This window comes from Saimiri boliviensis, chromosome 11 (assembly GCF_048565385.1).
Source record: "Saimiri boliviensis isolate mSaiBol1 chromosome 11, mSaiBol1.pri, whole genome shotgun sequence".
NCBI classification, from domain to species: domain Eukaryota; kingdom Metazoa; phylum Chordata; class Mammalia; order Primates; family Cebidae; genus Saimiri; species Saimiri boliviensis.
Genome location: NC_133459.1, coordinates 102,539,847 through 102,566,409, shown reverse-complemented (window position 1 = coordinate 102,566,409; position 26,563 = coordinate 102,539,847). Strand labels below are relative to the sequence as shown.

General features: G+C 44.1%; 1 protein-coding gene across 5 annotated transcripts in view; it reads right to left on the bottom strand.

Moving 5' to 3' along the window:
- WDR47 (WD repeat domain 47) overlaps positions 1-23,846 on the bottom strand; it is a 73,842-nt gene extending 49,996 nt beyond the window's left edge. For 2 of the 5 annotated variants that reach the window (XM_074381308.1, XM_003933391.4), the window contains exons 1-3: positions 23,515-23,845; positions 8,212-8,378; positions 2,821-2,904 (exon numbers count right to left, since the gene is read on the bottom strand). In XM_074381308.1, coding sequence (XP_074237409.1) covers positions 2,821-2,904; positions 8,212-8,369 — 242 coding nt within the window. In that variant the 5' untranslated portion in view covers positions 8,370-8,378; positions 23,515-23,845. Of the gene's footprint in view, positions 1-2,820; positions 2,905-8,211; positions 8,379-23,173; positions 23,449-23,514 lie in introns of those variants that run through there. The other 3 variants (XM_074381306.1, XM_010343984.3, XM_074381307.1) reach the window with 3 other exon arrangements.
- Between the last annotated feature and the right edge of the window lie 2,717 nt (positions 23,847-26,563).

The window sequence follows — 26,563 nt, the reverse complement described above, 5'->3', positions numbered from 1 at the left end:
ATGAGCCACAGCACCCAGTCCCAACCTAAAACTTTTTAACAAAAATTTTTCAGTGAGGGGAAGGGATAGCAAAAGAGTCTGCCTAACTTATCTAAGAATCAAAAGCTTTATTGCCTGAAGAAGCAACTTAAAGAAAAAGTGTTTCTTTTTTTTTTTTTTTTTGAGACAGAGTTTTGATCTTCTTGTCCAGGGTGGAGTGCAATGGCATGATCTTGGCTCACCACAACCTCTGCCTCCCAGGTTCAAGTAATTCTCCTGCCTCAGCCTCCCAAGTAGCTGGGATTACAGGCATACACCACCATGCTGGTTAATTTTGTATTTTTTAGTAGAGATGGGGTTTCTCCATGTTGGGTCGGGCAGGTCTCCAACTCTTGACCTCAGGTGATCCGCCCGCCTCAGCCTCCCAAAGTGCTGGGATTGCAGGAGTTAGCAATCATGCCGGGCCTAGAAAAAGTGTTTCTAAGGCTTGAAAGAAAAAAATAATGAACCTTCAGTCATTCTTTCAGCCACTGTTGTAGTAGCAAATTATGTCCAATAAAAAAAAAAGGGTCACCTAATAAATTATATGAAATATTCAGAGTTTGGCAAGGTCTCAAAAAAGTATGAAACCAATTCTACCGAGGGGCAGGAAGTAAAAAAAAGACATAATAACTGACTCTAAGAAGACAATCAGGAGTGTACCAGGTAAAGGCAAGAGATGGTGAAAGGATTAATATTCCAGATAAGTGAAGAATGTACGAATGCAAAGAACTATCAAATAGCATGGTCTGAACAGCAAATCAAAAAATAAGAGGTTCAACTTCTGATAATGATAGAGTAACTTCTATCTGGCTAACTTTTCTGCATATAACAACAATAAATCCTAGATAAAATATAAAGAATGACTATTTTGTTTTATTTTATTTATTTATTTTTTTGAGACAGAGTCCTGTTCTGTTGCCTAGACTGGAGTATAATGGCATGATCTCAGCTCACTGCAACCTCTGCCTCCAGGGTTCAAGCAATTCTCCTGTCAGCTTCCTGAGTAGCTGGAATTACAGGCAACTGCCACCACACCCAGCTAATATTTTTTTTATTTTTAGTAGAGACAGGATTTCACCATGCTGGCCAGATTGGTCTCCAACTCCTGACCTCAGGTGATCTGCCCTCCTCAGCCTCCCAAAGTGCTGGGATTACAGGCGTGAGCCACTGTGCCCGGCTTCAAAAAATTACTGTCTTGAATGCACTGGAAAACAATCAAAAACTGGCATAACTAGAGGGAAGTCAATCCTTAAAAAAAAAAAAAAGAAGAGGCCGGGCGCGGTGGCTCAAGCCTGTAATCCCAGCACTTTGGGAGGCCGAGGCGGGTGGATCACAAGGTCGAGAGATCGAGACCAACCTGGTCAACATGGTGAAACCCCGTCTCTACTAAAAATACAAAAAATTAGCTGGGCATGGTGGTGCGTGCCTGTAATCCCAGCTACTCAGGAGGCTGAGGCAGGAGAATTGCCTGAACCCAGGAGGCGGAGGTTGCGGTGAGCCGAGATCGCGCCACTGCACTCCAGCCTGGGTAACAAGAGTGAAACTCCACCTCAAAAAAAAAAAAAAAATTAGGCCAATGGATGGCATACACCTGTGGTCAGCTACACAGGAGTCTGAAGCAGGTATATTACTTGAGCCCAGGAGGTCAAGGTTACAGTGAGCTGTGTTCACACCACTACACTCCAGCCTGGACAACAGAATGAGACCATGTCTCAAAAAAAAAAAAAAAAGTTTGGTACTACCAGAGCAGCTAAAAAATGAGAGGAAGATTCAAAAACAGAGGGAGCCACAGTAGGAAACATATCAAAATCTACTGCATAAACTTAGTTGCCCAAATCCCTGGCTATCCCCTAAACTGTAAAGATGCAAGGGAGACTCCAAGGAGCCTGTAGAAAACAGATGGAAGTCCAAAGAACTGAGCAGAAATTTTGGCTGGTGCCCACAAGAGGGGAGAAAGAGTCTGAATTTTGAGGCTACCTAAGTTAAATAATTGCCCAAATAAAAATCAAAGCTTTTATATAGGAAGAAGACAGAATTCAGAGCCTCAAGAGTGACTCTATAATGTACAGATTACATTCATAAAATAATTAGATATAGTTAAAAAAAAAAAAGTGACTCAGAGTTAAGAGAAAAGGCAATCATTAGAAATAGCCTGATAGAAACAGAAGTCCAAATTACCAAGCAAGGACTACACTAGCAAACAAGGAGCCACTCTCAGTATGTTGAACGACCTAAAGGAAAATATAATCATAATGAATGAACAGACAGGAAAATCTTACCAAAAAAATTATAAAATTTGAAAATGAGAAGTACAATATTTGAAATGAAAAATTCACTGTTGAATTTGAAGCTACAGTGACCTATACACATGCCACTGCAAATCAGTCTGAGTGATAAAACAAGAACCTGTCTTAAAATTTATCACCAGATTGCTAATAGCAAAAGAAAGGGTCAGTTAACATTAAATTAATTTAAAATAACCCAAAGAACATAGGGGAAGCCTGGGGCAACATGACGAAACCCCATCTCTTAAAAAAAATACGAAAATACTCCACACACCTGGAGTCCCAGCTACTTGAGAGGCTGATGTGAGAGGACTGCTCAAGGAGATCAAGGCTACAGTAAGCCATGATCATGCCACCACAGTCCAAACTGGATGACAGAGAGAGATCAGTTTGTTTACTCTCTGCTCAAAGCCAGTGGAGAAAGAAAAATAAAAATGAAAATTTATGTTTATTGTTTTGTTTTGCTAAGCTTCTACCAATGATGAGACACTAAAAACTTCAGATGAAATCTTACCTTTTTTTGTCAAATTTTTCCATACATTCTAGAGGCTGAATGAACTGAAGAACTTCATCCCATTGACCATCAAGTATTAGTTGCCTAAATTTAAAACAAAACAAAACAAAAAAACCCAGCATGTCACCAAATTCAGGTTATACTAATTAAAAGCAGAATAGATGACAAAACAGCATTTAAACTTCATAAAGCACACAATGAGATTAACATTTCATTTGATTCCTAAAACAAATTTCTCATAACTTTTTCTTTTTTTTTTTCTTTTTTTTGAGATGAAGTCTCACTTTGTGGCCCAGGTTGGAGTGCAATGGCACAATCTCTGCTCACTGAAACCTCCATCTCCTGGGTTCAAGTGATTCTCCTGCCTCAGCCACCTGAGGAGCTGGGACTACAGGTGCACACCACTACATCCTGCTAATTTTTTTGTATTTTTAGTAGAGACAGGGTTTCACCATGTTGGCCAGGCTGGTCTTGAACTCCTGACCTCAGGTGATCCACCACCTGCCTCAGCTTCCCAAAATGTTGGCACTCCAGGCATGAGCCACCTCACCCGATCTAAATTTTTCATAACTTATTTGTAAGAACACATACTATATGAGAAGAATTTGTGAATCTGCAACCGCTCATATTAATGTGATTGTGGTTTCTTACTTATGTAAAAACATTGGACTAAGCTTAAAAGTTCTCTTATTTCCATATTCATCTTACAGTTTTAAAGCTACTATATATTATTTTAAGAACAAGTGGCTGGGCGCAGTGGCTCATGTCTGTGGTCCCAGCACTTTAGAAGGCTAAGGGAGACAATCCACTTAGCTCAGGAGTTCGAAATCAGCCTGGCAAACATGGCAAATCCTGTTTCTACAAAAAATACAAAAATTAGCTGGGCAGGGGGTGCACACCTGTGGTCCCAGCTACTCGGGAGGCTGAGGTGGGAGGATCAATTGAGTCCAGATGTCATGACTGCAGTGAGCTTGAGATTGCACTACTGCACTCCAACCTGGGCAACAGAGTGAGACCCTGTCTCAAAAAAAAAAAAAAAAAAAAAAAAGGAAAAGAAAAAAGGAAAGAACAGGTGATCACTTGAGCCCAGGAGTTCAAGACTAGTCTGGGCAACATGCAAAACCCAATCTCTATCCAAAAAATTAAAATTAGCTGGGCATGGTGGTGCATGCCTGTAGTCCCAGCTACCAAGGAGGTTGAGGTGGGATGATCGCTTGAGTCAAGAAAGTCAAGGCTGGCAGGGCGTGGTGTCTCACGTCTATAATCCCAGCACTTTGGGAGGCCAAGGCAGGTGGATCACAAGGTCAAGAGATCGAGACCATCCTGGTCAACATGGTGAAACCCGGTCTCTACTAAAAATACAAAAAAATTAGCTGGGCATGGTGGTGCGTGCCTGTAGTACTAGCTACTCTGGAGGCTGAGGCAGGAGAATTGCTTGAACCCAGGAGGCGGAGGTTGCGGTGAGCTGAGATCGTGCCATTGCACTCCAGCCTTGGTAACAAGAGCAAAACTCTGTCTCAAAAAAAAAAAAAAAAGAAAGTCAAGGCTGCAGTGACCATGGTCTTGCCGCTGCACTGCAGCCTGGCAGCCTAGGTAACAAAGCCAGACCCTGTTTCAAAAAAAAAAAAAAAGAAAGAAAATGGAAAGATTTTTAAAAGCTGGGAGTGGGACAAGCATGGTGGCTCACATATGTAAACTCGGCACTCTGGGAGGTCGAGGCAGGCAGATCACCTGAGGTCAGGAGTTGGAGACCAGCCTGGTCAACATGGCGTAACCTCAACTCTAATAAAAATATAAAAATTAGCCAGACATGGTGGCAGGTGCCTGAAGCTGAGGCAGGGAGAATAACTTGAACCTGAGAAGCGGAGGTTGCAGTAAGCCAAGGTCACACCACTGCACTCCAGCCTGGGCAAGAGTGAGACTTCATGTTAAAAAAAAAAAAAAAAAAAAAAAAAAAAAAAAATCTGGAAGTGGTGGCTCATATCTGTAATCCCATCATGTCAGGAGGCTGAGGCAGCATGTCAAAAACCCATCTCAACTGTGGGTGATTTTGCATACCCTCAAGACATCTGGCAACATCTGAAGACATTTTTGGCAGTCACAACTGGGGATACTACTGGCGTCTAGTGGGTGGAAGTCGGGGATGCTCAAACATCCTACAACAAAGGACAACCCTCCACAACAAATAATTATCTGGTCCAGATGCTAGAAGTGCCAAGGCTAAGAAACTCTACTCTACATTGTGAATTCTACATGAAATCTATGGCTTTCAGAAATCTGAGAATACAGTTTACCCTCTGAGAATGAAAACAGCAAGGAATAAGAACAAGTTTCATCCTACTTTAAATGGTCTATGGGAATTTCCAAAAGTTACAAGGCATTCTTATCTCTTTTCTTTCACAATGGCAATTTCTCTATTTTTGAATTTTTTAGAACAGAGAAATTTTAAATGGGAAGGATGGGCAGGAAGACCTACATAGGATTAACAATATTCTACAAAGAAGAAATATTAATAAAAGCATGATGAGCACAGTGGCTCATGCTTATAAATCCTAGCACTTTGGGAGTCCACAGTGGGAGAATCATTTGAGGCCAGGAGTTCAAGACCAGCCAAAGGCAATAGAGCAAGATCCCATCTCCGTAAAAAATTTTAAAATAAAGAAATTTTTAAATAAAAGCAATCACTGCATATCATCATCATTTTATAAAGGTACATTTCGATATTTAAAAAGAAAGAACACAATTTCAAAGGCCAGCCCTTTAAGATGAACACATTCAGTTTAATGAAAAACCTACTACTCTATCATATCTTTGCATTCCACCTAAGACCAGTAACATTTCATCGTAATTCAAGCAGGCGAGTAGTTGAGAACAGCCACAGTTAAATTCTGGGGGTATTAATGCCTGAAAGACAGTGCCCACAAAAATACTGTCTCAGTATGGGTTCCTCGCTACACCATTAACTAAGCTCCCTGGGGCTGGAGGATATTCATAACACAAAGTACAGGGAAGTGCAACAAGTTGAAAAAGACTCCTCCAATATAATAAAGCTTTGTTGTTGTTAATAGTTCCTTTTCATAAGTTAGAAATACTTCATTTCTTAAGGCTTTCCAAGTCACAAAATGCCACATGTCCAAGAATCTGTACTTCTTGTCAAGGATATTTGGTATCTCTTAAAAATAGAATAACATTTCTGCCTGCAAATTTGGGATTTTCTGTTTCCATCCAATTCAAACTAGCATATATTTAGCGTTCCATTTTGGCAAACATGTTATTTCACTTTGCCTTGAAATTCCACCTCTAAGAATCTTGTCCTGAGGAAATAATCCAATATATAGAATAAGTCTCAGCCAGGCGCAGTGACTCACATCTATAATCCCAGCACTTTGGGAGGCTGAGGTGGACAGATTGCTCAAGGTCAGGAGTTCCAGAGCAGCCTAACCAACATGGTGAAACTAAAAATGCAAAAATTAGCCAGGTGTGGTGACGTGTGCCTGTAGTCCCAGCTACTTGGGAGGCTAAGGCAAGAGAATTGCTTGAACCTGGGAGGCGGAGGTTGCAGCGAGACAAAATTGTGCCACTGTACCCCAACTGGGTTACAAAGCAAGATTCTGTCTTTAAAAACAAAAAAATCTCATGTACAAAAGATGTTCTGTGGAGCAATTATTTAAGATAAATTGGGAACAATTGTGTAAAATCAGGGAAACCATTAGGAAATTTAGTAAATAAAAAATTTTTATTTGTAGCTGGGATTACAGGCATGCACTACCATGCCCAACTAATTTTTGTATTTTTAGTAGAGACAGGGTTTGACCACATTGGCCAGGCTGGTCTTGAACTCCTGACCTCAGGTGATCCACCTGCCTCGCCCTCCCAAAGTGCTGGGATTACAGGCGTGAGCTACCGCACCTGGTCTTCTTTCTTTCTTTCTTTCTTTTGAGATGGAGTTTCGCTCTGTCACCCAGGTGGGAGTGCAGTGGCACCATCTTGGCTCACTGCAACCTCCACCTTCCAGGCTAAAGCGATTCTCCTGCCTCAGCCTCCCGAGTAGCTGGGACTAGAGGCATGCATCACCATACCTGGCTAATTTTCGTATTTTTAGTAGAGATGAGGTTTTACCATGTTGGCCAGGCTGGTCTCAAATTCCTGACTGCAGGTAATCCTCTTGCCTTGGCATCCCAAAGTGCTAGGATTACAGGCGTAAGCCACCACATCCAGCCTGAAAATTTTTTTAATATAAATTTGTAATCACACAGAGAAACCTTGTAATGTTAATAGATAAGGCACAACTCTAAATTATAAATACAACAGAATTGTTATTTTTAAAAGATGCACAGAAATTACACTCTAAGAATGAAAACAGGCCAGGTGCAGTGGCTTATGTCTGTAATCCCAGCGATTTGGGAAGCCAAGGCAGGCAGATCATGAGGTCAGGAGTACGAGACCAGCCTGGCCAACATAGTGAAACCCCATCTCTACTAAAAATATTAAAAAATTAGCCAGGCATGGTGGCAGGCGCCTGCAATCCCAGCTACTTGGGTGGCTAAGGCAGGAGAATCCCTTGAACCCAGGAGACGGAGGTGGCAGTGAGCCGAGATTTAAATGCTGCACTCCAGCCTGGGTGACAGTATGAGACTCTGTCTCAAAAATAAAATAAAAATAAAAACAGCAAGGAGTAAAAACAATATTATGTCTGGGTGGTGGGGTGATTTTTCTTTATTTTTCTATATTTTCTATAATGAATACATTTTATTTCTATGGCCAAAAATGGCATTACAGAAACATTTTCCTCACCTTTTCAAAGTCTCTATTTTCTTAGTCAAATATCTTTTACATTGATAGCACAACCACAATGGAGTTGTGACTCTTTCTTTTGAACAGACCTCTGGATCTTACTATTAAAAACATTCTACAGAAAGTATTATTTTGTAAATGTTCTTTTTTTTATTTTTGAGAAGGAGTCTCACTCTGCCACCCAGGCTGCAGTGCAGTGGTGAGATCGCGGCTTACTGAAACCTCCATCTCCTTGGTTCAAGTGATTCTTCTGCCTCAGCCTCCCAAGTAGCTGGGATTACAGGCAGGCGCCATCATGCCTGGTTAATTTTTATATTTTTAGTACAAATGGGGTTTCACCATGTTGGCCAGCCTGGTCTCAAACTCTTGACTTCAAATGATGCACCTGCCTCAGCCTCCCAAAGTGCTGGGATTACATGCGTAAGCCACCGGGCCCAGCCTATTTTGTACATGTTCGGTTTTTAAAATATGTTTTAAAATTATCCTTACATAGTCTTTTCATGATTATAAAGTTCTATCTGTATTATACATATTACCTTATTAATATTTAACATTTCTTTGAAGGAGCTACAACTTCAGAATATAACGAAATCATACCTCAGGAAAAGCATATCATCTGAAAACAGGCCATTTATGACTCCACTTTCCTTCTCCAGGGCCAGCATACTAATATGAAGCTTCTTTGAATTCAGGAAGTCCAAAATTAGCTTAATGATTTCAACCTCTTTTACATTCACTGTTTCTTCAGCCGTCATATTGATAGCCTAAACATGAAACAGAATAACAATAAAGCTAGTCCTATTGATTTATTTCTAAGTTTAACTGCCTGGAAATTACACATAACAGGTTTATTAGGAATTTTTAGTATACATATTCTGAAGTGAAGTTAATATTTATCAAAACCAAGTCATTTTTTTTTTTTTTGAGGCGGAGTTTCGCTCTTGTTACCCAGGCTGGAGTGCAATGGTGCAATCTCAGCTCACTGCAACCTCCACCTCCTGGGTTCAGGCAATTCTCCTGCCTCAGCCTCCTGAGTAGCTGGGATTACAGGCACATGCCACCATGCCCAGCTAATTTTTTTGGATTTTTAGTAGAGACGGGGTTTCACCATGTTGACCGGGATGGTCTCAATCTCTTGACCTCATGATCCACCTGCCTCGGCCTCCCAAAGTGCTGGGATTACAGGCTTGAGCCACCGCGCCCGGCGCCAAGTCATTCTTTAATGTGTGATAATGGCATGGCCATGATTTTTTAAAGTCCGTATCTTTGAAATACATATTGGAATAATTACAGATTAAATGATATATATAATTTGTGATTTACATCAAAATAATCAAAATTTTGTGATTTACATCAAAATAATATAAGAAGAGGAGAGTAGGAAGTAATAGAGATAAAACAAGAGTGATCATGGTGGCCGGGCGCAGTGGCTCAAGCCTGTAATCCCAGCACTTTGGGAGGCCGAGGCAGGTGGATCACGAGGTCAAGAGATCAAGACCATCCCGGTCCACATGGTGAAACCCCGTCTCTACTAAAAATACAAAAAATTAGCTGGGCATGGTGGTGCGTGCCTGTAATCCCAGCTACTCAGGAGGCTGAGGCAGGAGAATTGCCTGAACCCAGGAGGCGGAGGTTGCGGTGAGCCGAGATCGCGCCATTGCACTCCAGCCTGGGTAACAAGAGCGAAACTCCGTCTCAAAAAAAAAAAAAAGAGTGATCATGGTTACTGAATCAGGGTGATAGGCAGATGAGGGAGCTACAAACTTCAGATCTTGTCCATTCTTACATGCTTAAAATTTTCTGTAATAAAGAGTATTTTAAAAAGTCATTAATAACCAAACCATGTTTAGCTATGTCACAAATACATTGTCCCAGGTATGTTCTAATACACTCACTCGATAAGTACTTAATGCTCTTTCTCTGTGACAGACACAATTCTGTACTCAGGAGATTTTGGCCTTGCCTTAAGAAGCTTTAGTCCAGCAGCAATACCTAAAAGATGACCTGGTCAGTACAGCAGAGCCAAACAAAAGAAGGTTGGTTAAGATGTGCAACTTCGGGCCGGGCGCGGTGGCTCAAGCCTGTAATCCCAGCACTTTGGGAGGCCGAGGCGGGTGGATCACGAGGTCGAGAGATCAAGACCATCCTGGTCAACATGGTGAGACCCCGTCTCTACTAAAAATACAAAAAATTAGCTGGGCATGGTGGTGCGTGTCTGTAATCCCAGCTACTCAGGAGGCTGAGGCAGGAGAATTGCCTGAACCCGGGAGGCGGAGGTTGCGGTGAGCCGAGATCGCGCCATTGCACTCCAGCCTGGGTAACAAGAGTGAAACTCCGTCTCAAAAAAAAAAAAAAAAAAAAAAAAATTAGCCAAGCCTGGTGTCAACGCACCTGTAATCCCAGCTACTCAGGAGGCTGAGGCAGGAGAATTGCTTGAACCTAGAAGGCGGAGGTTGTAGTGAGCTAAGAGTGCGCCACTGCAGCCTGAGCAATAGAGCAAGACTCCATCTCGGGAGGGGGGCGGGGGGAGAAAGAAAAGGTGCTAGGGTAAACAAGCATCAGCCCATGGAAAAATAATTGTATGACTCACTGAAATATTTAATGACATCAAACGAGGCAAATCCCTCTGCTCAGTAAGAATATGCCTGCCTCAGGAAGCAGTAAATCACAAACTTCTCTCCCAACAAACCAGCTGCCCAACTCATGCTTTAGGCTTCCCTTTGCTATCTTCTGAGCTGACCACCATCCTCCTGTTCATAGATTTCTTCCAAAAGAGGATATAATAAAATGAATAAGATTTCCACTAACTAAATTCATTTTTTTTTTAAGACACGATCTTGCTCTGTCACCTAGGCTATAGTGCAGTTGCATGACCATGGCTCACTGCAGCCTTGACCCCCCAGTTCAAGTGATCCTCCTGCCTCAGCCTTCCAAGTAGCTGAGATCACAGGTATGGGCCATCACACCCAGCTAATTTTTTATTTTATTTTTTGCAGAGACGGAATCTACCTATGTTACCTTTTTCTTTTTCAGGGTGTCTGTGGAACCTACTCAGTAAATTCCGATCACTTCAGAACTGTCTCCCTAATATTATTTATACGGCACACTGATTAGTGATTCCAGCATTCCTCAAATCTTCAGATAATTCTTTTTTTTTTTTTTTTTTTTTTGAGACAGAGTTTCATTCTTATTCCACAGGTTGGAGGGCAATAGCACAATCTCAGCTCACCACAACCTCCACCTCCCCGGTTCAAGTGGTTCTCCTGCCTCAGCCTCCTGAGTAGCTGGATTACAGGCATGCATCACCATATCCAGCTAATTTTCTATTTTTAGTAGAGATGGAGTTTCTCCATGTTGGTCAGGCTGGTCTCAAACTCCCATCCTCAGGTAATCCTCCCGCCTTCACCTTCCAAAGTTCTGGGATTACAGGTGTGAGCCACCACACCCGCCCGACTTTTTTTAACTGCTCCTTGCCGAACAGGCTACCCCACAGGCAGTGTGCCCAGAGTAGCCCTTCAGATAATTCTTACTAGCAAAAGAATGGCTTTTACTAATTTAACTCCCAGAAAAATATTCCCTCCTCTGTAGATTCTTAGAGGGAACATCAGATACTTGGCCATGTACCAACCACACAAACTTAATGCAGAATTAAGACTGTAAGACTGTAATTTTCTTTTTTTTTTTTAATAGTTTTTTTTTTTTTTTTTTTTTGAGACGGAGTTTCGCCCTTGTTACCCAGGCTGGAGTGCAATGGCGCAATCTCGGCTCACCGCAACCTCCGCCTCCTGGGTTCAAGCAATTCTCCTGCCTCAGCCTCCTGAGTAGCTGGGATTACAGGCATGTGCCACCATGCCCAGCTAATTTTTTGTATTTTTGGTAGAGACGGGGTTTCACCATGTTGACCAAGATGGTCTCGATCTCTCGACCTCATGATCCGCCTGCCTCAGCCTCCCAAAGTGCTGGGATTACAGGCTTGAGCCACCACGCCCGGCTCAATTTTCTTTCTTTATTTTTTTTGAGACGGACTGTCCCTTTGTCACCCAGGCTGGAGTGCAGTGGTGGTGATCGTGGCTCACTGCAATCTCCATCTCCCAAGTAGCTGGGATTACAGGTGCCTGCTACCATGCCCAGCTAAGTTTTTTGTATTTTTAGTAGAGACAGGTTTCACCATATTGGCCAGGATGCTCTTCATCTCCTGACCTTGTGATCCACCCACCTCTGCCTCCCAAAGTGCTGGGATTACAGGTGTGAGCCACCGCATCCGGCCTGAGACTATAATTTTCTAATATAGCTCAATATACCAATGATACTAAGCATTTTTGTTTGTTTGTCTGGAGACAGAGTTTCACTTTTGTTGCCCAGTCTGGAGTGCAATGGCATGATCTCAGCTCACAGCAACATCCACCTCCTGGGTTCAAGCAATTCTCCTGCCGCAGCCTCCCGAGTAGCTGGGATTACAGGTATATGCCACCACACCCGGCTAGATACTAAACATTTTATAGGCCTCATATTCAACATTCAATCTAAATATTAGTCTAGATATAAAGTAAAGTTATTCTGAATGGAATTTACAGCAATAGTCCCACTTTAAATAATAACTATAAGTTTAATGCTGTAGTCATTTTTGTTTAATAAAGCTTAAAAGAACTACAGTCAAGCCGGGCACGGTGGCTCAAGCCTGTAATCCCAGCACTTTGGGAGGCCGAGGCGGGTGGATCACGAGGTCGAGAGTTCGAGACCATCCTGGTCGACATGGTGAAACCCCGTCTCTACTAAAAATACAAAAAATCAGCTGGGCATGGTGGCGTGTGCCTGTAATCCCAGCTACTCAGGCGGCTGAGGCAGGAGAATTGCCTGAACCCAGGAGGCGGAGGTTGCGGTGAGCCGAGATTGCGCCATTGCACTCCAGCCTGGGTAACAAGAGCGAAACTCCGTCTCAAAAAAAAAAAAAAAAAAAAGAACTACAGTCTTACAAATACCTATTTTATACTGACAGTTGAAGGTAACAAAAAATATATCCTAATTAACAGAATTGGTTCAAGTTTTTTTTTAAACTAATTAAAAAAGACAAGTTTTAATTCTATACCTTGAAATTCCCAGTAGAATAGTATATTTTAATCACCCAACCCAGAACTTTTTTTTTGGCGGGAGGAGACAGAGTCTCGCTCTATCACCCAGGCTGGAGTACAGTGGTAGGATCTTGGCTCACTGCAACCTCTGCCTCCTGGGTTCAAGCAATTCTCTTGCCTCAGCCTCCCTAGTAGCTGGGATTACAAGCATGCGCTACCACAGTCGGCTAAATTTTTGTATTTTTAGTAGAGATGGGGTTTCATCATGTTGGCTAGGCTCATCTCAAACTCCTGACCTCAGGTGATCCGCCCTCCTAGACCTCCCAAAGTGCTGGGATTACAGGCATGAGCCACTGCATCTGGACCAGAATTTTAATTCTTATAAGCCTCACTGTTGTTGAATGCAACATAAACCTAGGCATAGGCATATGCTTGATGACTATATCTTAGAATTACTCCCTTCTAACTTGTATTACGGAAACATTTATAAAGGCTCCCAAAATCCTACCTCTCTAAGTAATAGATATACCTATTTTAAACCTCCATTTCCTGTAATCCCAGCTACCTTGGAAGGCTGAGGTGGGCAACATAGTGAGACCTTGTCTCAAAAATAAATATATAAATAAATAAATAACATAGAATTAACATTTTCTAATCTCTCAAACTATTCACCACAAAGTTAGAACTTTTCTCTAATTCAAACAAATAGAATTAAATAATAATAATTCCCCTCTCCTCTGGGGGAACTATAAATCTCTAAGATTTTAATGAGTTTAGGAACTACTAAAATTATCTTTTAAAATGAGATGCACATATAATATGTGTTCAATAAATATTAGCTGAATTAACTGGAGATATAAAAACTCACTGAAGAAATGTCTCCATAAAAGTACAGATGACTATGGTTTTGTTGTTTTGTTTGTTTTTTGAGACAGGTCTTACTCTGTCACCCAGGCTGGAGTGCAGTGGCTCAATCATGGCTCACTGCAGCCTCAGCCTTCTGGGCTCAAGCAATCCTCCCACCTCAGCCTCCCAAGTAGCTGGGACCACAGGAATATGCCAGTGGACCCAGCTAGAGTATGCGTGTGTGTGTGTGTAGAGACATATATATTTTTCTGTAGAGATTGCGTTTTGCCAAGTTGCCCAGGCTTAGTCTAATGGCTTGAACTCTTAAGCTCAAGCAATCCACCCCTCTCAACCTTCTCAAAGCACTGAGATTACAGGCATGAGCCATCATGCCTGGCCCACATGACTTTGTTTCTAATTGTTCAAAAACCCACTGAAAAGGATGGAGCTCTGACTGAAGCAATCCAACTTTTTTTTTTTTTGAAACGGAGTTTCACCCTTGTTGCCCAGACTGGAGTGCAATGGCATGACCTTAGCTCACAGCAATCTCCGCCTCCCAGGTTCAAGTGATTCTCCTGCCTCAGCCTCCAGAGTAGCTGGGATTATAGATGCACGCCACCACACCCAGCTAATTCTTTGTATTTTTAGTAGAAAGGAGGTTTCACCAGGTTAACCAGGCTGGTCTCAAACTCCTGACCTAAGGTGATCCGCCCAACTTGGCCTCCCAAAGTGCTAAGATTACAGGCATGAGCCACTGTGCCCGGCCAGCAATCCAACTATTTAGCCTAAGTTAACTCTGACAGCTTCTTAGGTAGACCTGCCAGCCCACAGTACATGTGAACAAACAATGTGTTCACCAGATAAAATTTATGTAGGGTAAACAGTAAGGATGTACCCCACTGAAAACGAAAAACTAAACAGAAAACAATCTGAATGTCTCAATATTTCCATATTAAATAACTTTTTTTTTTTTTTTTTTTTGAGACGGAGTTTCGCTCTTGTTACCCAGGCTGGAGTGCAATGGCGCGATCTCGGCTCACCGCAACCTCTGTCTCCTGGGTTCAGGCAATTCTCCTGCCTCAGCCTCTTGAGTAGCTGGGATTACAGGCACGCGCCACCATGCCCAGCTAATTTTTTTTGTATTTTTAGTAGAGACAGGGTTTCACCATGTTGACCAGGATGGTCTCGATCTCTTGACCTCGTGATCCACCCGCCTCGGCCTCCCAAAGTGCTGGGATTACAGGCTTGAGCCACCGCGCCCGGCCTTAAATGACTTTTTAAATAACATTTTAATTGAGGTTATTAACACTTTAATTTAATATGTATTTAAGAATACATATACAATTTACCATCTTCACCATTTTTATGTGTACATTTCAATGGTAATAAATACATCTATATTCTTTTTTTCCTTTCATCCTTGTCTTTTAATTGTGAAGTTTCCTTTAAAAAGTACATTTTAGGCCGGGCGCGGTGGCTCACGCCTGTAATCCCAGCACTTTGGGAGGCTGAGGCGGGTGGATCACGAGGTCAAGAGATCGAGACCATCCTGGTCAACATGGTGAAACCCCGTCTCTTCCAAAAATACAAAAAATTAGCTGGGCATGGCAGCATGTGCCTGTAATCCCAGCTACTCAGGAGGCTGAGGCAGGAGAATTGCCTGAACCCAGGAGGCAGAGGTTGCGGTGAGCCGAGATCGCGCCATTGCACTCCAGCCTGGGTAACAAGAGCGAAACTCCGTCTCAAAAAAAAAAAAAAAAATTACTGAAGTACTAAAAATTCACAATATAAAAACAATTTTCTGCCTGGCGCAGTGGCTCACACCTGTAATCCCAGCACTTTGGGAGGCCAAGGCAGGCAGATCGCAAGGTCAGGAGTTCAAGACCAGCCTGGCCAACATGGTGACACCCCATCTCTACTAAAAATACAAAAATTAGCTGGGCGTGGTGGCGTGTGCCTGTAATCCAAGCTATTCAGGAGGCTGAGACAGGAGAATAGCTTGAACCAGGGAGTCGGAGGTTTCAGTGAGCCCAGACCACTGAGCCACTGTACTCCTCTGGCAACAAAGCACAACTCAGTCTCAAAAAAAAAAAGAAAAAAACAGCCGGGCATGATGACTCACGCCTGTAATCCAAGCACTTTGGAGGCCAAGGCAGGCAGATCACCTGAGGTTGGGAGTTCAAGACCAGCCTGATGAACACGATGAAACCCCATCTGAAAGAAAGAAAAGAAAAAAAGAAAAGAAAAGAAAAGAAAAGAGAAAAAACACAAAACGATTTTCTTACTCAAACTGCTCAATTAAGTCATGTAATCCAGAAAAGGTAAAGGAAAGAAAAACTGTCAGCTGGGCACAGTAGCTCATGCCTGTAATCCCAGCACTTTGGGAGGCCGAGGCAGGTGGATCACCCGAGGTTGGGAGTTCAAGACCAACCTGACCAACTTGGAGAAACCCCATCTCTAGTAAAAATACAAAATTAGCTGGGCACTGTGGTGCATGACTATAATCTCAGCTACTAGGGACGCTGAGGCAGGAGAATCACTTGAACCCAGGAGGCAGAGGTTGTGGTGAGCCAAGATCACACCAGCCTGGGTACTCCAGCCTGGGCAACAAGAGCAAAACTCCATCTCAAAAAAAATAAAATTGTCAACTTTGACACTAAAAATGTAAAATGCAGACCAAGCATGGTGGCTCACACCTGTAATCCCAGCACCTTAGGAGGCTGAGGCGGGTGGCTCACCTGAGATCAGGAGTTCGAGATCAGCCTGGCCAATATGGTGAAACCCCATCTTTACTAAAAATACAAAAATAAGCTGGGCATGGTGACAGGCGCCTGTAGTCCCAGCTACTTGGGAGGCTGAGGCAGGAGAACTGTTTGAACCTGGGAGATGGAGGTTACAGTAAGCCAAGGTCGTGCCACTGACTCCAGCCTGGATGACAGAGCAAGACATCCTCTCAAAAAAAAAAAAAAATTAGCCAGGTGTGCCAGCCAGGTGCGATGGCTCACACCTGTAATCCCAGCACTTTGGGAGGCCAAGGCAGGCAAACCACAAGGTCAGGAGTTCGAGACCAGCCTGGCCAATATGGTGAAACTCCATCTCTAATAAAAATACAAAAATTAGTCAGGCATGGTGGCATGCGCCTGTAGTCCCAGCTACTCGGGAGACTGAACCAGGAGAATTGCTTGAACCCAGGAGGCGGAGGTGGCAGTGAGCTGAGATCATGCCACTGCACTCCAGCCTGGGTGACAGAGCAAGACTCCCTCTCAAAAAGAAAAAAAAAAAATAGCAGGATGTAGTGGCGTGCACCTTTAATCCCAGTGACTCAGGAGGCTGAGATAGGAGAATCGCTTGAACGCAGGAGGCAGAGGTGGCAGTGAGCCAAGATTGTGCCACCACACTCCAGCCTGGACAACAGAGAGAGACTCCAGCTCAAAAAAAAAAAAAGATGTAAAATGTAAATCTTCCATTCAACAGAAACGTGCCACAAACAATGTTAAAAGACGACAAGGCACAAAGTAGGACTAAGTAAAACACACACAAAGAGTTATAAGGTTATTATCTAGAGCATATAAATAACATCTTCGAATCAATACCCTCAACAAAACTCCAGCTGAAAAATGAGCGAAAAATAAAGATAATTCACAAAAGAACTATGAATCTCAATAAATTTATGAAAAGATGCTCAACTTCAATAATAGCATTATTAAAGGTACCAACACGCTCACTACCATAGCATATGTAATAAAATGAGGTACCATTTATGCCCTACCAGTTTTGAAAAAGAAAAAAAGAAGACCTGATAATATCTAATTTTGGCAAGAGTGTGGGTAAATGCCTTCATTTACTGCTGTTAATTATGTAAACTGGGATGGATTTTTTGAGAGAATTTGACAGCATGAAATTTTTATCTACAAAAATGTTAGCTGAGGGTGGTGGCTCCTGCCTGTAATCCCAGCACTTTGGGAGGCCAAGGTGGGTGGGGTCTCCTGAGGTCAGAAATTTCAGACCAGCCTGACCAACATAGTGAAACCTCATCTCTATTAACATTACAAAATTAGCCCGGCGTGGTGGTACCTGCCTGCAATCCCAGTTACTTGGGAGGCTAAGGCAGGAGAATTAATTGAACTTAGGAGGCAGACGTTGCAGTGAGCTGAGATTGTGCCATTAACCTCCAGCCTGGGCAACAAGAGGGAAACTCCATCTCAAAAAAATAAATCAATAAAATTAAATGCATATACCCTTTGACCACCCAATTCCAATTCTTTCGTATATATGCAGGACTGTGTTGTCATTTTTATTTATTTTACTTTAGGTGCATACTATATCTGGTATTTCTCCCCATGTTATCTCCCCACCCTCTCCTCCCTCCCCACCCCCATTGTCTCTCCCCTACCCACCCACAACTGCCCCCAGTATGTGATGTTCCTCTCCCTGAGTTCATGTGTTCTCATTGTTCGACATCCACCTATGAGTGAGAACATACAGTGTTTGGCTTTCTGTTCTTATGTCAGTTTGCTGAGAATGATGGTTTCCAGATTCATCCAAGTCCCTACAAAGGACATGAACTCATCGTTTTTTATGGCTGCATAGTATTCCATGGTGTATATGTAGTACGTTTTCTTTGTCCAGTCTATCATTGACGAACATTTGGGTTGGTTCCAGGTCTTTGCTATTGTACACAAGGCTGCAATGAACATATGTGTGTATGTGTCTTTATAATAGAACAATTTATAGTTCTTTGGGTACTAATTCCAATTCTTATAGACACCTAGCTTGAAAAAATACTCGCAAATACAAAAAGATACACATATAAAGATGTTCCCTGAAAATTTATTTGTAATAGAGAAAAACTAGAAATAAATTGAACTCTCATTAATAACAAAATTGGTAAATAAAGTATGGTAAGTTCATACTATAAGGCCGGGAGCGGTGGCTCACTCCTGTAATCCTTGCACTTTGGGAGGCCGAGACAGGCAAATCATGAGGTCAGGAGTCTGAGACGAGCCTAGCCAACATGGTGAAACCCCATCTCTATTAAAAATACAAAAAGTAGCTGGGCATGGTGGCATGCACCTGAAGTTCAAGCTACTTAGGAGGCTGAGGCAGGAGAATTGCTTGAACCCAGGAGGCAGAAGTTGCAGTGAGCCGGGATCACACCACTGCACTCAAGCCTGGGTGACAGAGCAAGACTAAGTCTCAAAAAAAAAAAAAAAAAAAAAAAATCACACTATAGAACAGGAGTCCCCAACCCCTAGGTCACAGGTCAATACCAGTCCATGGCCTGTTAGGAACTGAACTGCACAGCAGGAGGTCAGATGCAGGCACGTGAGCATTCTTTCCTGAGCTCTGCCTCCTGTTAGATCAGCATTGGCATTAGATTTTCATAGGCACACGAACCCTACATATGAGGGATCTAAACTGCGGTTTTCTTACATGAATATAATGCCTGATGATCTGGGGTATAACAGTTTCATACTGAAACCCCCAGTTTGAGGAAAAATTTTCTTCCAGGAAGCCAGTAAACCAAACAGTCCCTGGTGCCAAAAAGGCTGGGGACTGCTGCTATAGAATACTAGTGCAGTGATGTTTACCCATCCCAAAAAGGAAAAGTACATCAGACAATAGTATAGCTATCAATAAACATTTGTTGAATGAATGAATATAAACAGGCCCATTTATGTAAAAGGGGAGAGGCATGATATCTCTGTGTTTAAATAAATATACAAAGAAAAGTCTGAGGCCGGGCACAATGGCTCATGCCTATAATCCCAGCACTTTAGGAGGCTGAGGTCAGAGGATAGCTTAAGCTCAGGAGTTCAAGACCAGCGTAGGCAACATGGCGAAACCCTGTCTCTACAAAAAAACAAAAAATTAGCCCAGTGTGGTGGTGCGCGCCTGAGGTTCCAGTTACCCAGGAGGCTGAGGTGGGAGAATTGTGTGAGTCTGGGTAGTGGAAGCCGCAGTTAGCCGACACTGCACCACTGCACTCTAGCCTGGGCAAAAGAGTAAGACCCTATCTCAAAAACAAACAAACAAACAAAAACACACATACACACAAAAAGAAACGTCTGCAATGATGCATGCCAAACTGTTCAGTGTGCTTATCTCTGAAGAGAGGAATGGGATTGGGGTGTAAGGCAGGGATCTAGGAGGAGAAAAGGGTTAAAGAGAGACTTTTTATTTTTTACTCTTTGTAGTTTGATTATCGGAAGAGTTAACAACCAACATATATTCATGTATTACTTGTATGTTAATACCTACAATTCTTACATGAATACAATTTTTAATTTTTTTTGAGAGAGAGTCTCACTCTTGTCGCTCAGGCTGGAGTGCAGTGGCAAAATCTTGGCTCACTGCAACCTCTGACTCCTGGGCTCAAGTGATTCTCCTGCCTCAACCTCCCAAGTACCTGGGATTACAGGCATCTGCCACCACGCATGGTTATTTTGTATTTTTAGCAGACATGGGGTTTCACCCCATCTCTGTGTGTGGTGTTGAGACACCACACATAGCCAATTTTTAATTTTGTACCCTTTTTTTTTTTTTAGAAAAGAAGTCGGGGGTGCAGTGGTTCATGCCTTTAATCCCAGCACTTTGGTAGGCTGAGGCAGGTGGATCACCTGGAGTCAGGAGCTGGAGACCAGCCTGACCAACCAACATGGAGAAACCCTGTCTTAGCCGGGCGTGGTGGCGCTTGCCTGTAATCCCAGCTACTCAGGAGGCTGGGGCAGGAGAATCGCTTGAACCCAAGAGGCGGAGGTTGCAATGAACCGAGATCACAGCACTGCGCTCCAGTCTGGGCAACAGGAGCAAAACTCCATTTCAAAAAAAAAAAAGAGAAGGAGTCTTACTATGTTGCCCAGACTAGAACACAGTTGCTATTCTCAGTCTTGATCATAGCACATTACAGCCTCAAACTCCTGAGCTCAAGTGATACTTCTGCCTCCGCTTCTTGAGTAGCTAAGACTATATGCTAACTCGCCTGGCTCCATTTTTAATTTTAAAGCAAAAAAGAACTATGAAAATGAAATATATATATATATATATATTTAAGGATTAGAGCTCAAAGGTTCTAATCCACATCAAGGTACCAACTAGAGTAAAATCCCCAAAACAGGATTAACTGCTTTGTTTACAATGCAAAAACTACTTGGTACTTACATTCGTTGTTTAACTGATCCTTACAAAAACCATTCTTTTTTTTTTTTTTTTGAGACGGAGTTTCACTCTTGTTACCCAGGCTGGAGTGCGATGGCACGATCTCGGCTCACCGCAACCTCCGCCTCCCAGGTTCAAGCAATTCTCCTGCCTCAGCCTCCTGAGTAGCTGGGATTACAGGCACGCGCCACCATGCCCAGCTAATTTTTTGTATTTTTAGTAGAGACGGGGTTTTGACCAGGATGGTCTCGATCTCTTGACCTCATGATCCACCCGCCTCGGCCTCCCGAAGTGCTGGGATTACAGGCTTGAGCCACCGCGCCCGGCCCACAAAAACCATTCTTTACCATAACATAGCTTCTAGATCCTTTCCCATTCCTGTCACGCTCCTCTAAATATTTATTAATCTCCCTTTTTTTTTTTTGAGACGGAGTCTCACTGTCGCCCAGGCTGGAGTGCAGCGGCAAGCTCAATCTTAGCTCACTGCAACCTCCGCTCGCAGGTTCTCTTGCCTCAGGCTCCTGAGTAGCTGGGATTACAGGTGTGAGTCACCGTGCCTGGCTGGCATAAATGCTTTTCTAAGGATCTCTTTTCACTTGAACAGAAACTCAACACAGAGAAAAATTAGTTGAAATATGCAAGTTTTGGCTATTCGGTGTAACAGTCTCATAACCAGAGTATCCTCAGGTGTGGGCCAGCATTGGATTTGGAATCTGAAGACCTGGGTTCAAGTCTTCTTTTGAAAAATAACATAGAGCGTCAGGTGTGGTGGCTAATGCTTGCAATCAGGCCGAAGCAGGTAGATCACCTGAGGTCAAGGAGTTAAGAGACCAGCCTGAACAACATGGTGAAACCCCATCTCTACTAAAAACACAAAAATTAACTGGGCGTGGTGGTGGGCATCTGTAAGCCCTGCTATTTGGGAGGCTCAGGCAGGAGAATCACTTGAACCTAGGAGGCAGAAGCTGCCACGAGCCAAGATCATGCCACTGCACTCCAGCCTGGATGACAGAGTGAGACTCTGTCTCAAAAAAAAAAAAAAAAAAAAATGTAATCAACAATGCCTTCCAAAATTCTTTGAACTCAGAACGCATTCTCAGACTAAAACAATAGCAAGCATTATCATCATTTTACAGAATGAGAAATCAGTCAATGTGAGGGTCAGTAGCTCTTTCAAGAATGCAATCAGCAGCAAAACAAAGCTCAAATCCAGATAATCTGATTTTTCAGCTTACTGATCTACTAAGGAAAACTTCGCATCTTCTAATACCTGAAGTGTTTCTGAAACTGCAGCATATATTAAACATTTCACATGCTGTCCATTAAATAACTGATAAATTCTGCTTCACAAACAGGAAAAGAAGTTGAACACCATTATGTAAGCAGTAACAAGATAGTACCCCTGTTCTCTTATGATACATTTTTAATATTACTGGTTTTTAAGGGAGAAAAAAAACCAGGAAGTGGACGAGTGAGAAATAAACACAGGTTAAAATTTTTTTCATCTTCGTAACAGCAACCAAATTCAAGTGTTTGGGTTTTGGCTTTTTCACCTAACAATATACTGTTGTGACTTACTTGACTTTTCCATTACCGTGTCATAATGTTTCCTTCCTATTGGAAGCAATCTACCCTAACCTCTTAAACCTAAGGTAGAATTATTCATTTCATCTTCTTCCTAAATGAGACCTCGAAAATATGCCATATAAAGAAAATGGGCTCTTAGGCGTTTCTCCTTCCTAGTTAAACGTCAATGCAACATATGCCAACACTGGACACAAAAAAAATTCTACTTGGATTCACTGTGAAAAAAGATATATAGCATTTTTTAAACCTACATGTTAATTTCTGTGCCATTAACTTTTTGAGGTATTCTACGGAGTCTACAACAAAGAGAGAAATAAGAATTAGGATCACAACCTATGAATCTGGGTGGAACAAAGACTTCTCCCTTCATTATGCAGAGACAACGAAGTTGCCAAAAAAAAAAACAAAAAAAATGGTCCCCTCAGATACCACGCACGGTTACTAACTGCACCTCTGGGTACAGAGAAGGAAAAATCATCTGGTCAAAAGCCCAAATGCTGCCCCGGCCTCCCCTCGCCCCTGCCCCCTTTGCCCAAGGCCTCGCCCCAGAGCTAGAGTCCCAATATTTTTCTCCCCAATAAAGGGAAGCGGCTTAACCCTTTGAGTTCAAGAACCTTGCGTTCTACGCAGGCGCCCCTCCAGCCCAATCCCTGTTCTAAATCGAGTGGCTGCCCCTCTTCCCGACCACACCCAGACCCCCAAAGGCCTGCTACCATAGACCACTGATGTAAGAAAGGCCAAACACGGCCCTCGCGGGGCTCCCAGCCCCGCTGCTCCCTCTCCTCCTCCCGGCCAAGGCGTGTCCAGAAAGGGACGCGAGCGCTCCCCTCAGTTCTCGCACTGGTTCGGCCAAGGGGCGAGGAAGGAAGAATCGGCGCGGCAGCGAGATGGGCACGAACCTCGCGCTAACTTGCTTCTCAGTGCCAGGGCGAGGGGCGTCGCTGTGCTCCCAGAATCCGACTGGTAGTGTGGGAAAGGTGTGGTCCAGGAGCGGTGGCCTCGAACCCGAGCCCAGCAGTTCGCAGGTCCTCATCCCGCAATGCTGGGGCCTCACCCACGACCCCAGTTCCCTCCCAGTCGGCACCCAAGCCTGCTCAAGACCCCTCTCCGGGACGCAAACACCGTCCTCGGGGCCGCCCGGTCCGAGCCGTGTCAAGTAGTGACAGGAGGCGACGGGTGACCATGGCAACCCGAGGTGTGCAGCGGCCCGACCCCGACTCCGCCTCCCGGACGCACTCACCTGGGGGCTCCAGGGCAAGCCCGGAGGAGCGGCGGAGGAGAACGCAGCTAGGAGGCCGGCGGCCAGGGCCCCGGAGCGGCCGGCTCTGGGTTGCGGCGGGAGCGCGAGGGCGGCGGTCTGGCTTTGGCGTCGATCCTCCCTCCTACCGCCCGCGCGTCAATCCATCAGTTCGGTAGTCCGTCCTTCTCGCGTCCGCCCCACCCGGCCCGGGGACCGCTCAGCTCAGCCTCTTGCAGACTGCGGTTGTCAAGTGCCGGGGAGCCGAGCTCTACCCGCGAGTAGCAGCCAATCGCTGTGCGTCCCCGAGGCGCCTCAGGACCCCGCCGCGCGGGGCGGCCAGGCAGGTGCCTGAGCCGAAGGGCGAGTCGGCGGGGCAGGGCGGGCCCAAAGCCCAGGCGGCAGGGGCGGGGCGCGGCGAGGAGGGGCGGACCCAAAGCCGGGCCGGGGCGGGCCGGGGCGCGCCGGGGCGGGCCGGGGTCAGGTTGGGACCTGCTAGGGGCCAGCTGTACTAGACGGAAAAACTGGCTCGGCAATAGCGCGAGAGACCGGTGGCAGGGACTTAGACCCGTATCCGGCCGGTGACCCCATGTCCCAAAATAGCGCGAACAGGGTTGTCACCTCCAAATAGAGAAGACCTCAGCGCATTAGGATTGACTCCTCATACTCCTCCCCGATAATTAATAAAGGTTAAGAAAGTTAATCTTGGCCGGGCGCGGTGGCTCAAGCCTGTAATCCCAGCACTTTGGGAGGCCGAGGCAGGTGGATCACAAGGTCAAGAGATCGAGACCATCCTGGTCAACATGGTGAAACCCCGTCTCTACTAAAAAATACAAAAATTAGCTGGGCATGGTGGCGCGTGCCTGTAATCCCAGCTATTCAGGAAACTGAGGCTCTCCAACCCGGGAGGCGGAGGTTGCGGTGAGCCGAGACTGCGCCATTGCACTCCAGCCTGGGTAACAAGAGCGAAACCCCGTCTCAAAAAAAAAAAAAAGAAAGTTAATCTTCCCTTTTTCCCTTCTCTCGCCGCTTTCCCAGGTCCCGCTTCCTCCCTGAAAACTCCAGTAGTTTGTCCCCTTCCGGGTTTCTCATTTTGTAAAACTGATCTGTCTTGAAAGCATTTTTATTTTATTTATTTTATTTATTTATTTATTTTGAGACAGAGTCTTGCTCTGTCGCCAGGCTGGAGTGCAGTGGCACAGTCTCGGCTCACGGCAACCTCCGCCTACTGGGTTCAAGCGATCGGCCTCAGCTTCCGGAGTAGCTGGGACCACAGGTGCACGCCACCACGTCCAGCTTTTTTTTTTTTTTTTTTTTTTTTGTATTTTTAGTAGAGATGGGGTTTCACCGTGTTGGCCGGGATGGTCCCGATCTTTTTTTTTTTTTTTTTTTTTTTTTTTTTTTTGAGAGCCTCACTCCGTCACCAGGCGCCAGGCTGAAGTGCAGTGGGGCAACCTCGGCTCACTGCAGCCTCTGTCTCCCGGGTTCAAGCAATTCTCCTGCCTCAGCCTGCCAAGGAGCTGGGACTACAGGCGCGCTACCACGTCCAGCTAATTTTTTTTGTGTTTTTAGTAGAGACGGGGTTTCACCATGTTGGCCAGGATGGTCTCGATCTCTTGACCTCGTGATCCGCCCACCTTGGCCTCCCAAAGTGCTGGGATTACAGGCGTGAGCCACCGCGCCCGGCCGAAAGCATTTTCAGTTACTTAACATTTAACATGCTCAGTTTTTATCTACTGCTGTTGGTCGTAAACCCCCTTATTCCACAAATATATGTGATGCTCAACCGAGCTGAATTAAGCATCCAGGAAGTATAACCATAAGGAAGATTACAATTACACAAACCTGTAAGAACATCGTCATCCTCGGGCGGGACCGGTGGCTCACGCCTACAATCCCAGCAGTTTGGGAGGCCAAGGCGGGCAGATCACCTGAGGTCAGGATTTTGATACCAGCCTGGCCAACAAGAGCGGAACCCCGTCTCTACTAAAAATACAAAAATTAGCCAGGCAAGATGGCAGGTGCCTATAATCCCAACTACTCGGTAGGCTGAGGCAGGAGAATTGCTTGAACCTGGGAGACGGAGGTTGCAGTGAGCTGAGATCCTGCCGCTGCATTTCGGCCTGTGACAGTGTCACCAAAAAAAAAAAAAAAGGAAAAAAAGAAAGAACATCATCATCCAACACGGTGGTTGTAAAAAATAAAAATAAAAAATAAAAAATAACATCATCCTCATAGAGGCAAATGTCCAGAGTGAGCTAGACCACCCAAAAGGGAAAATGGGGTAAGAGTCTGGTAAAGAGAATAAACATTGAAAATATTTCTGTCACTACGTATTATTGCAGCACTATGCACAACAGCCAAAATATGGAATCAATCTATGTCAATCAACAAATGGGTAAAGAAAATGCAGTACATACACACAATGCAATCTTATTCAGCCACTAAAAAAAAGAATGAAATCCTGTCATTTGCAGCAACATGGATGGGACATGAGGATATTATGTTAAGTGAAACAAACCAAGCACAAAAAGAAAAATATTCCATGTTCTCATGCATATGTGGGAACTAAAAGACTTGATCTCACGGAAGTAGTGGATAGAATGGTGGTTACCAGAGGCTGGGAAGTGTAGTGTGGTGCGAGGAGGTATAAAGAGGTTAATGGGTACAAAAATACAGTTGCATAGCAGGAATAAATTCTAGCGCTTAATAGCACAATTGGGTAACTATAGTTAACAATAATCTGTGCGTATTGTTGCCGAGGGGTGGGTTCCTGAAGTCGAGATGTGTGACTGCAGATAGAAAACAAAGTACTTTATGTATAGTATAGGTTTCTAAGATAAAAGAGATGGATTTGGCGAAAAGAAGCCAGTCTGTAAAGGACATAGTAAGAGAATTTAAGGTACAACCACCAGAGAGAAGTCGAGTGTGCGTTTGACTCTTGGTCTTCCCCAAGGCGAGGTTTTCCGTTTTCTTCTGGGCCAAGTTGAACCTGTCCAGCCCCCGTAGGCCGTGAGTCAAAAGTATCGGTCAAAATGGAAGTGAATCCCCC